Source organism: Rhinopithecus bieti, unplaced genomic scaffold (assembly GCF_001698545.2).
Source record: "Rhinopithecus bieti isolate Rb0 unplaced genomic scaffold, ASM169854v2 scaffold_23748, whole genome shotgun sequence".
NCBI lineage: Eukaryota > Metazoa > Chordata > Mammalia > Primates > Cercopithecidae > Rhinopithecus > Rhinopithecus bieti.
This window is the reverse complement of record NW_016811596.1, coordinates 3,102,852-3,115,090: the sequence shown is the minus strand read 5'-3', so window position 1 is coordinate 3,115,090 and position 12,239 is coordinate 3,102,852. Positions and strand designations below refer to the sequence as shown.

General features: G+C 46.6%; 1 protein-coding gene across 1 annotated transcript in view; it reads left to right on the top strand.

The window, feature by feature from the left end:
- Positions 1-12,239, top strand: part of A2ML1 (alpha-2-macroglobulin like 1) — a 55,932-nt gene that overhangs the window by 27,986 nt on the left and 15,707 nt on the right. Inside the window, exons 16-26 of the mRNA XM_017894246.1 lie at positions 176-370; positions 1,158-1,248; positions 1,646-1,760; positions 3,583-3,811; positions 4,005-4,131; positions 5,938-6,059; positions 6,589-6,640; positions 7,327-7,410; positions 9,143-9,319; positions 9,488-9,569; positions 9,928-10,136. Of these exons, the coding sequence (XP_017749735.1) occupies positions 176-370; positions 1,158-1,248; positions 1,646-1,760; positions 3,583-3,811; positions 4,005-4,131; positions 5,938-6,059; positions 6,589-6,640; positions 7,327-7,410; positions 9,143-9,319; positions 9,488-9,569; positions 9,928-10,136 (1,483 nt within the window). The remainder of the gene's footprint in view (positions 1-175; positions 371-1,157; positions 1,249-1,645; positions 1,761-3,582; positions 3,812-4,004; positions 4,132-5,937; positions 6,060-6,588; positions 6,641-7,326; positions 7,411-9,142; positions 9,320-9,487; positions 9,570-9,927; positions 10,137-12,239) is intronic.

Sequence of the window (12,239 nt, the reverse complement as noted above, 5' to 3'; positions counted from 1 at the left end):
CGAGATTCCATCTCAAAAAATAAAAAATAAAAATAAAAATAAATAATAATAATAATTCTGGAGCAATAAAGAGAAATGATACAGGAGTAGTAAACTGAGCACCAGAATCTGAGAGAAGTCTCTCAACTGATGTCACTATATCAATGCTTTATTTCCTTTCCCCCTCTTGTCCTAGGTCTATGGGATGTTTCCATTCTGGTATGGTCACTACCCCTATCAAGTGGCTGAATATGATCAGTGTCCAGTGTCTGGCCCATGGGACTTTCCTCAGCCCCTCATTGACCCAGTGCCCCAGGGGCATTCGAGCCAGCGTTCTGTTATCTGGAGGCCCTGGTTCTCTGAAGGCACAGACCTTTTCAGCTTTTTCCAGGTACGTCTTCTTACCCATTTTGTTCTTATGGGAAAGATGGTGGTGGGAAGGCGCAAAGGAAAGTTCGTATCTAAGAAAGCAGAGAGACTCATATGGGCACTGATGGGAACAAAATCTTGAAAGAAGCTTCTGACGTGTAAGGTGGCCTCTGTTGGCTCTTACGCTTGAAGAAGATGTCCAATTGCATTGAAGAGAACCACTGTGAGAGAGTTTAGACCTAGTCTTTCTCTTTTGTTGTCCCCAATCACTGATTTTCATGAGATCAATCAGGAGGGAAAATTAGGGAAGGTAGACCAGAGATCTCTTACCATTATTATAAAAAATAATTTGCACCTATTCTATGAGCAGGATTTGGGATGCTGTGTGACCCAAGTCTGACCAGGAGGTCCCTGAGGTCAGGAACTAGGTCTTGTTCATCTTTGTATTCTCTCTAATGCCTGACCCCTCATAATGCTCATTTATTTTTGTTGAATTGAGTACGCTGATATGGTCCCTACCCTCAGCACGTTCAGAGTGTAAGTCAAATAATAAGGACACAGTGAATAATATTTGGAAGAACCATTAAATGTATGTAATGATGAAATAAGTTTAACTTGAAGCCTTTCATGCTAGTTGGAACAGAAGCCAACTAGTCTCAGTGGCTGAGTTTCGGGTAAGAACACCCAGTTTCACCATTAATTCAAAAAGAATGTTTTGTTTCAACTCTTTGATGGTGGAATTCCTGGGCAGTAGCCCTTGTAGTTGGGGAAGGGACCACCTTAATACTTATTTCTCTGATGCCTATCAGGACATGGGCCTGAAAATACTGTCCAATGCCAAAATCAAGAAGCCAGTAGATTGCAGTTACAGATCTCCAGAATACAGCATTACCATGGGCGGTAAGCCACCTCTGTGGTATGTGGATTCTCCGAGATGTTAACAATCCTGGAACTCTGCAAATTTCCTCTTTGCATCCTGTTCTTGCACTGAGCCTCTAGCCTGAGAATGCTAATGGGTTGTGGGTCACAGATACAGGAAGTTTCCTGAGGGTTCTGTCTCTGGGGAGAGCTTTTGAAGCCTGAAGCTTATGTATCCATTCCCTGGCCAAACCCTCTTGGCTATCACTTCCCTCGATGGCCTTTGTGACTAGTTAGTTCCTCTTTGGTCCTTCCTCCTTGCCTCTGACTGGATTTTCTCTGCTTCCCTCTAAATTTCTTTCTAGTAATCCCTCCATCCCAATTTATGTCACAACAAGTCTCATGTTTCCTAAAGTTTTCATATTCTCAATTTCATCAGCAGGTGGTGGTCATCCAGAGGCTTTTGTGTCATCAACTTCTTCACGTCAAGCAGAGGACTCTCAGGTCCGCCAGTACTTCCCAGAGACCTGGCTCTGGGATCTGTTTCCTATTGGGTAAGTGATGACTCAAAAGTACAGTAAAGGGCCGGGTGCATGGCTCACCCCTGTAATCCCAGCACTTTGGGAGGTTGAGAAGAGAGGATCACTTGAGACCAGGAATTCAAGACCAGCCTGGGCAACATAATGAGCTTCTGTCTCTACAAAAGAAATTTAAGGCCGGACACGGTGGCTCACGCCTGTAATCCCAGCACTTTGGGAGGCCGAGGCAGGCGGATCACGAGGTCAGGAGATGGAGACCATCCTGGCTAACACAGTGAAACCCCGTCTCTACTAAAAATGAAAAAAATTAGCCAGGCGTGGCGGCGGGCGCCTGTAGTCCCAGCTACTTGGGAGGCTGAGGTAGGAGAATGGCGTGAACCCGGGAGGTGGAGTTTGCAGTGAGCTGAGATCCGGCCACTGCACTTCAGCCTGGGGGACTGAGCGAGACTCCGTCTCAAAAAAAAAAAAAAAAGAAATTAAAAAAATTAGCCAGGTGGTAGTTGTGTACTACTCGGGAAGCTGAGGTGGAGGGATCACTTGAGTCTTGGAGGTGGAGGCTGCAGTGAAGCAAGATCACATCACTGCACTCCAGCCTGGGTGACAAAGCAAAACCCTGTAACAACAACCACCACCAGAAAAAAACGTAAGATTCTACAACATAGAGCCTCTACAAAACTCAGAATCAGATGCATTCCTAATGGCCCTAAGTCTTAAGCAAAGAAAGCTTGATGGGGCGTGGGAATTTATTTATTTTCCTGAATTCTTTTTTTCTTTTCTTTTCTTTTCTTTTTTTTGAGACAGAGTCTTGCTCTGTCACCCAGGCTAGAGGGCAGTGGCACGATTTTGACTCACTGTAGGCCTCAACCTCCTAGGTTCAAGTGATTCTTGTGCCTCAGTCTCCCAAGTAGCTGGGACTATAGGCGCCTGCCAGCACACATGGCTAATTTTTGTATTTTTAGTTGAGGCAGGGTTTTACCATGTGGGCCAGGCTGGTCTCGAACTCCTGGCCTCAAGTGATCCACCTGCCTCGGCCTCCCAAAGTGTTGAGATTACAGGTGTGAGCCACCGTGCCCGGCCTACCTGAATTCTTATGCATTCATATACAACCACTCAAAACAAATCCACACAATCCCACACTCACGCATTGCAGGCCCTGTGTTCTTACTACCGAACCACACATGTTTAAAGGTACATATTGACATCAGTTTTTGCCCACTGCTTGCATGTCCATTTTGACAAGCCCTGAGAACACGCATCCTCACAGACTCAGAGGGCACCAGCCTCTCTGTCAGATGTGCTTGCACAGAGATGCCCACTCCTGACTCCCCACACAGTCCCCCTCCTCCATATGAGTGCAGCCTTACTCACTGGAGGATTCACACTGAGACTCACCTCTTCAGTTGCCTCTTTACTTCTCCCCACACAACAACAGTAACAATTTCACTACTGCAGATGAATTTGTAGCTTTTTTTTTTTTTGGACAGGGTCTTGCCCTGTCACCCAGGCTGGAGTGCAGTGGCGCAATCATAGCTCAGTGCAGCCTCAAACTCCTGGGTTCAAGCCATCCTCCTGCCTCAAGCCTCCTAAGTAGCTGGGACTACAGGCATGCATCACCACACCTGGCTAATTTTTAAATTTTGGTAGAAATAGGGTCTCGCTATGTTTCCCACGCTGGCCTCAAACTGCTGGGCTGAAGCCATCTGCTCACCTCAGCCTCTCAAAGACCTGGGATTACAAGCATGAACCAGTACACCCCACCGAATTTGTGGCTTAATTCACAAATGTTCTCCTTGCCCCACGCTGCCTCTGCCTCACGTGGGTCCTTGTGTTCTCACAGTAACTCCGGGAAGGAGGCGGTCCACGTCACAGTTCCTGACACCATCACCGAGTGGAAGGCGATGAGTTTCTGCACTTCCCAGTTAAGAGGCTTCGGGCTTTCACCCACTGTTGGACTAACTGCTTTCAAGCCGTTCTTTGTGGACCTGACTCTCCCTTACTCAGTAGTCCGTGGAGAATCCTTTCGCCTTACTGCCACCATCTTCAATTACCTAAAGGAATGCATCAGGGTGAGAGCTGGGGATACAGGAATCAGGTGTTAGCCCTGGAATCACGCTTCCCGCATAAGTTTGTCTCTAAATTGGAAGCATCCCAATTTTCCCTGGGAAAGAGAGATGTCAGTATCTCGGCCCCCAGGTTTCCCAGGCCTCTATACATTACCTCCTTCGTTTGGGCCCTTTGTCTCTTAAACCTCCTCCTTAGGTTCAGACTGACCTGGCTAAATCGCATGAGTACCAGCTAGAATCACGGGCAGATTCTCAGATCTCATGCTGTCTCTGTGCTAATGAAGCTAAAACCTATCACTGGAACATCACGGCTGTCAAATTGGGTAAGAGAGGGAAGCATTAGACGGGCGAGGAGAGCCTGCAGCAGAAGCCCAGTGACTAAGCACTCAGTCTTTTTTCTCTGCCACATCTGCTTTGCTTCCTCCTCCCTCTTTGTTTAATTTACCTCTATTTTTCTCCCTCCTAAGGCTGTTATAAGTCAATACACAAACACTCTTTGATAGGTGACCAAATTTATTCAAACAGGAATATTTTAAGTTTGAAAGGGAGAGCTTTTAATATTTGTAGCTGGACAAGGAATACATGGTCATGTAACTAATCAAGGACTTACTATAAGAGTCCCTGGGCCAGGCACTATTCTAACTGCTTTATGTATATTGACTCATTAAATTGATTGATTAATTAATTTTTATTTTATTTATTTGTTTTTGAGAGGAAGTCTCACTCTGTTGCCCATGCTGGTGTACAATGGCGCAATCTGGGCTTATTGCAACCTCCACCTCCCGGGTTCAAGTGATTCTCCTGCCAAGCCTCCCAAGTAGCTGGGATTACAGTTGCGTGCCACCCCACCTGGCTAATTTTTATATTTTTAGTAGAGATGGGGTTTTGCCATGTTGGCCAGGCTGGTCTCAAACTCCTGACCTCAGGTGACCTGCTTGCCTCGGCCTCCCAAAGTTCTGGGATTACAGGTGTGAGCCACTGCACCTGGCCTTTTAATTTTTTTAGAGAGACAGGATTTTACTCTGTCATCTAAGCTGGAATACAGTGGTGTGGTCATGGCTCACTGCAGCCTCAACCTCCCAGGCTCAAGCGATCCTCTCACCTAGGCCTCCCAGAGTAGTTGGGACTATAGGCTCATTTCACCACCATGCCTGGCTAATTCAATTGGCAGAGAAGGGGTCTTGCTATGTGTCCCAGGCTGCTCTCCAACTCCTGGGTTGAAGCAATTCTCCCGCCTCACCCTCCCAAAGTATTGGGATTACAAGAATGAGTCACCTCACCTTTAACTCATTTAATCCTCACCCCCAACCCTATGGGATGTCAGTCACTCATAGGTGAAATCCTTGCAACTCAAAGTTTGATCTTCATATGTATGAGTTATCTCATGCTGCTTGACAAATTATTGTAAAACTTAAGTGTCTTAAAAGGACAAACATTTATTATCAAACAGATTCTATGGGTCATTAATCTGGGTGCAGCTTAGCTGGGTACTTCTGGCTCAAGGTATCTCATGAGGTTGCACTCAAGCTGTCAGTGAGGGCTGTGGTCTCATCTGAAGACTCGACTAGGAGAGGATTGATCTTTCAAGCTCATCCCAAAGTCTCTGATCCTCACAGCCTGCTAGACTGAAGGACACAGTTCTTGACCTCAGCTGTTGGCTAGGGGCCTCACTCAGTGTCTCATCACATGAATCTCTCCGCTGGGCTGCGTCATCACACAACAGCTGTCTTCCCCAGGGCAAGCAGTTTGAGAAAAGGAGTGCACCCAAGATGGAAGCTGCAGTCTTTTTGTAACCTAATCTCAGAAGAGTCATTACTTTCGCCCTGTTCTCTTTAACAGAAGTGAGTCACTCAATCCAGCCCACACTCAATGGGATGCAAATATCAGGATGCAAGGATCTCTGAGGGCCTTTAGAGGTTACTTACCACACCAGACTAGCCTCTCTGGCATCACCTGGGAGCTTGTTAGAAATGCACAATATAGGCCACACCCCAGGCCTGTGGCAGCAGAGTTTGCACTGTAGCAAGATCCCCATTAAAGTTTCAGAAATGCTGATCCAAATGGGAATGGACCTCGCTGGTACCACTGGCAACAGGGCTAATGGCTTCCCTTCTTCTTCTTTCTCTCAGGTCACATTAACTTTACTATTAGTACAAAGATTCTGGACAGCAATGAACCATGTGGGGGCCAGAAGGGGTTTGTTCCCCAAAAGGGCCGGAGTGACACGCTCATCAAGCCAGTTCTCGTCAAAGTGAGTTTTCTTCAGAGGTAGAGACAGCAACCAACCGAGGGATGCTCAACATCTCCTCTTGCTGCGAGTTCGTCTCTCACAGCAACCGTACTCCAGTCCAATTGGGCAGCTTCAACTTTCTCCTTCCCTGGCCCCTTGAACATTTGCCTAATCCATACCCATGGCCTATGAAAGCACCTAAAACCTGGCACATCATAGGCACTCAATGAATGTTAGTTTCCCTAATTAAAATGTCTGTCTTCATCAATAGCTGCCTTTTTTGTCCCGTCATGAAGCCCATTGTCAATCTTACCCCTTAGGAGTTGCCTAATTGTGACTTTGGCTGTAGCGCTTGCCCAGAAAGAACTTTACAGAAAGGGCCCATCCTTGGTTGACACGGAGTTCTTCGGGGCTTCAATGAGAAGCTCTTCTCTGCAGTCCTGAGGGAAGCCCTGGGGGCACAGCGAGGGGCCTCCCTTCCCTTTCCTTTAATGCCATCTCTCCTGACGTTCATCTTTGTTGTTTTTATCTGTGTCTCTCTTCATGCCAGCCTGAAGGAGTCCTGGTGGAGAAGACACACAGCTCATTGCTGTGCCCAAAAGGTGGGTGGACTCAGAGCAGGATTGGTGGTGAGAATTCCCTGAGAGGGCAGGAGATTTTCTTTTCTTTTCTTTTTTTTTTTTTTCTTTTTTGAGATGGAGTCTCGCTCCATCCTCCAGGCTGGATTGCAGTGGCGCAATCTCAGCTCATTGTAACCTCTGCCTCCCAGGTTCAAGTAATTCTCTTGCCTCAGTCTCCTGAGTAGCTGGGACTACAGGTGCATGCCACCATGTCCGGCTAATTTTTGTATTTTTAGTAGAGACAGGGTTTCACCATATTGGCCAGGCTGGTTTCGAACTCCTGACCTTGTGAACTACCCACCTCGGCCTCCCAAAGTGCTGGGATTACAGGCATGAGCCAGCGCATCTGGCGGCAGGAGATTTTCATAGGCAAAAGGAGGAATGCACAGGACCAGAAGGAACAGGAGAGTCTGGGGTGCCATTCCTCGTGGGGCTGATTAACTGGGAGGCAGGAGGAAGAAGAGAAAGTGTGCAGCACGATGATGACTCTCCGTGGAATTAATTTTCAGCAAGATCACTATGAATAGTACCCAGTGCTTTCTGCATCCCAGAGAAAGCACCGAGCACAGAAATCCCTGGATTATACAAAGTTCTTCTACAATTTTGGCTTCAGAACCCCTGCCATTCCCCATCTCCTATTGTGTCACCTTTTTTTCTGCCTCTCACAGGAAAGGTGGCATCTGAATCTGTCTCCCTGGAGCTCCCAGTGGACGTTGTTCCTGACTCGACCAAGGCTTATGTTACGGTTCTGGGTAAGCAGTTAGAGATTCTTGGCTCAGAAACAAAAAGGAGAATGGAGGCTGCAAAGGTGTGGGGTGGGGCAGGACATGCGGACCTATCTGGAGAGTGTGACTAATGACGAGTGATTGAAGGAAAAAGAGCGTATTTTATATAGGAGGGAAATACAGTGTAGGCAACAATACAGACGGGATTAGACTTGTACTCTAGTTAAAAATGGAAAGGAGGCCAGGCGCGGTGGCTCACGCCTGTAATCCCAGCACTTTGGGAGGCTGAGGCGGGCAGATCACAAGGTCGGGAGATCGAGACCATCCTCGCTAACATGGTGAAACCCCGTCTCTACTAAAATTACAAAAAAAAATTAGCCAGGCCTGGTGGCGGGCGCCTGTAGTCCCAGCTACTCGGGAGGCTGAGGCAGGAGAATGGCGTGAACCCGGGAGGCAGAGCTTGCAGTGAGCCAAGATCGCACCACTGCACTCCAGCCTGGGCGACTGAGCAAGACTCCATCTCAAAAAAAAAAAAAAAAAAAAAAAAAAAAGGAGTCAGGGTAGGAAGAAGTTAAGGTCACTGAAGCTTGATATGTATTTAGGTTTAGACAGTCTATAAATCGGGTGAAGGGAAGACAAAATATTTGCAGCAGCCGTTTTTAAAAATGAGGAATTTGGGTATAGTTTAGGGAAGATACAACCATATTTACAATAGGCAGCACACTTACTGTTTTGGGCAAGGGAAGAAGTGGATTGAAAAGCATGAACTTAAAAATCATATCTAACCTGTCATTTAGTAGCCGTGTGATCCTGAACAAGTTAGTGAACAGTTCTGGACCTTCTTTCCTCTTCGGTAAAACAGTAATAATAACCTACCTCTCAGACTGGTGTAAAGATTAAGTGCAATATAAAGTGCCCAGCACAATATCTAGCATGTAGTAGGAGCCCTATGAATGTTAGGCTCTTTCTTTACTCCCTCGCCCTCTGTTGAGATCCATTGCAGTCACAACGTCTCTGTTTTGTCTATTTTATTCATCAGTCTGACATAGCGCTTCTCTTGTTCTATTAGAGTTCAGTGTCTATGTCTGTCTTCCACACTGTGTTGGGGTCTCCTGAAGAGCAAGGGCCATATCTTTTTCTTTTCTGTTCCTGGTACGGTTCCTGCAACATAGTTGACATTCAGGACACATTTATAGATTTGAATGGAGCTCGTTGGCTACAGTACAGATGTTAATGAGTCACGTATGTCAGGTTCACTGGATTGGGAAGCATAGGAAGGGGTCAATGACAACTTGGAGAAGAGTGTCAGGACTGTGTTTTAGAGAAACTTGGTGATTTGGAGGGTGAGGAACGTATGTGCAGTGGTAGAGGAACTCAGAGATTGAGCCTAAGTGATATAAGTGTTGTCACATCACTCATCAGCTCAGTGACATGTCTTCCTAAAATCCCTGAACTCTCTTAGACAGCCTATGCACCTCTCTGTGTCCTCTAGCACCTCCTACATATCCAGTATGATATTGTAGTACTGTATTAAAATTGTTTATAATGAATAAAAACTGTAATGTGTTGTAATGGTTTGCTCCTCTGTGAGTTCTCTGAGGGTAGAGACTGAGTTTGATTTACTGTTGTCTTCCCAGGGCACATAGTAGGTACTTACTAAATGATAGCTAATACATGTTTGTTAAGTGAATGATGATAACTCTTAGAGGGTTCCTTCTTCTCTGTACCCCCACCTTCTCTCTCTCCTTTTGGATCCCAGGAGACATTATGGGCACAGCCCTGCAGAACCTAGATGGTCTGGTGCAGATGCCCAGTGGCTGTGGCGAGCAGAACATGGTGTTGTTTGCTCCCATCATCTATGTCTTGCAGTACCTGGAGAAGGCAGGGCTGCTGATGGAGGAAATCAGGTCTCGGGCAGTGGGTTTCCTGGAGATAGGTAAGTTGGTTCAATCTTACTTTCTTGGACACTCTCCTCCACTAGGCCCTATGACAGATTGATAAGATACAGGGAATTCCAGCCCCTGAAGTGTCCCATATCCTTGAAAAGCACAGGGTTGTTTTTTGAAGTTGTCACTGTGATCTAAAACCACATTTGGCTTCCCAGGGTACCAGAAGGAGCTGACGTACAAACACAGCAATGGCTCGTACAGTGCCTTTGGGGAGCGAGATGGAAATGGAAACACATGGTAATATCGCCCAATTCCCAATGAGTTCTGTACTCCAGAGCATAATTCCTGAGCCCTCTGGAACTATTCCAACACCTCTCCCTTCACCCCATTCCTTCTTCACTCAGTCTTCTACCTCTTTAATACTGCTTATTTCACCCTCATGGATGGTCAAGTCCCTCGATCTTCTCCCTGAGCTTGTGCCTCCCCTGTTCTTGTCCTCACTGGTGCCCATTCATGCCTCTGTTTTCTAGGCCTGCTATGGCATATGTTCCCTCAGCTCCCCTTCTGGAAGTATGCACCCAAATACATGAAAAAATGATTGCACCCACACCTGGAAATTCACCTTCATGCCACATTTTCCTCTTTACCCATGTAGGCTGACAGCCTTTGTCACAAAATGCTTTGGCCAAGCTCAGAAATTCATCTTCATTGATCCCAAGAACATCCAGGATGCTCTCAAGTGGATAGCAGGAAACCAGCTCCCCAGCGGCTGCTATGCCAACGTGGGAACTCTCCTTCACACAGCTATGAAGGTGCGGATCTGTCCAGGGGCCTGCAGCCGGCCACTGTCTCAAAGGACCTCACACCTCTGACCGAGCAGAAGCAAAAGAGCACTGGCCCAGGAATCAGTTTTCTTCTGGTTTCCACTGTGGCTCTGGGTGTCCATGGTCAAAATGCTTAGCTGGTCTGGGCCTCAGTTTTCATGTCTGTAGAATGAGAATACAGATGAAGGCTGGGTGCGGTGGCTCATGCCTGTAATCCCAGCACTTTGGGAGGCCAAGGTGGGCAGATTGTTTGGGCCTGGGAGTTTGAGACCACCCTGGGCAACATGGTGAAACCCCATCTCTACAAAAAAAAAATATGAAAAATTAGTCAGGCATGTTAGTGCATGCATGTAGTCCCAGCTACTTGGGTGGTTGAGGTGGGAGGATCACTTGAACCTGGGGGGGGTCAAACCTGCAGTGAGCTGTGATTGCACCACTGCACCCAGCCTGGGTGATAGAGTGAGACCCTGCCTCAAAAAATAAATAAATAAAAAAGAAAAAAGAAAGGGGGGGAGGGGGAGAGAGAGAGAGAGAGAGAGAGAGAGAGAGAGAGAGAGAGAGAATATGTGGACTGGAGCATGGTTCTCAAAGCATAGTTCCCAGATCAGAGCATCAGCATCACCTGGGAACTTGTTGGAAATGCAGATTCTGACTCCCAGCCCACATCCACTGAATGATGAACTCTGGGAGGGTGGGCCAGAAATTTGTGTTTTAACAAGCCCTCTGAATGATTCTGATACACACTGAAATTTGAGACTACTGGACTAAAAGATCTCTGGGCCTCTTACTATGTCACCAAATGCATATGGGAAAGCCATTTCCTGTGGTGAGGACTAGTAGGCAGCCCAATGTCTTTTGTAAGAAGTTTACTCTGCTGAGCACTGTTCTAGGCACATGGTTTATTTGACATTATTTAATGTTTACAACAAATCAGTGAGCTAGGTATTGGTATGTCATTATTAATCCCACTTTACAGATGAAGAAACTAAGGGATGGAGACTAAGTAAATTGCCCAAGGTGAATGCTAATAAGTGGCAAGACTGAGATTTGAAGCACGGCAGTTGCACTCCAGAGGCACTGCTCTCTTCTGTTCACTGTTGCCTGTACCTGTCCCAAACAGGGTGAGGCGCAGATCCTGCAGGAAAACTCGTTCAATTCAGAACACACTCAGTGCAAGAAAGACTTGTATAAACTTTTCTAGAGAAATCACTTACATTGCTATTCCAGGGCAAGGATTAAAAATCTTGAGTGTTAAAATAAAAATCTTTGTATAGGATTCATTAGACTTCCTCTGCAGGATCTTATTAGTCTCCCCTAAGTTCTCGTCTTCGTCTTCTCTTATACACTGTATGAAATATACCTGGGGGCTGGGCGTGGTGGCTCACGCCTGTAATCCCAGCACTCTGGGAGGCTGAGGCGGGTGGATCATGAGGTCACGAGTTCGAGACCAGCCTGACCAACATGGTAAAACCCTGTCTCTACTAAAATAAAGGACTTGACTAGAGCAAGATCCCAGAGGTATTCTTCCTTCTCTCCTTTCTTTTTTTGAGACAGAGTCTCTCTTTGTTGCACAGGCTGGAGTGTAGTTGCAAAATCCCAGCTCACTGCAAACTCCACCTCCTGGGTTCAAGTGATCCTCAGCCTCCTGAGCAGCTAGGACTATAGGCATGTACCACCATGCCTGGCTAATTTTTGTATTTTTAGTAGAGATGGGGTTTCCCCACGTTGGCCAGGCTGGTCTTGAACTCCTGGCCTCAAGTGATCCACCCGCCTTGACCTCCCAAAGTGCTGGGATTATAGGCGTGACCCACACGCACCCTGCCTCTTCCTACTTTCTTATGAGAGGAGGCCAGTCCATTGAGAAATCCATCCTCTGTGTAGCCGAGGTTCGTGATTTGGCACATGAACTCCAGAATTAAATGTCCTGGGTTCAAATTCCAGTCCTGCTGCAGATGAGCCATGTAACTGTGAGCAAGCTATTTAATCTTTTTATTTATTTATTTATTTATTTATTTATTTATTTTTGAGACAGTCTTGCTCTGTTGGCCAGGCTGGAGTGCAATGGAGCAATCTCGGCTCACTGCAACCTCCATCTCCCAGGCTCAAGCAATTCTCCTGCCTCATCCTCCTGAGCAGCTGGGAT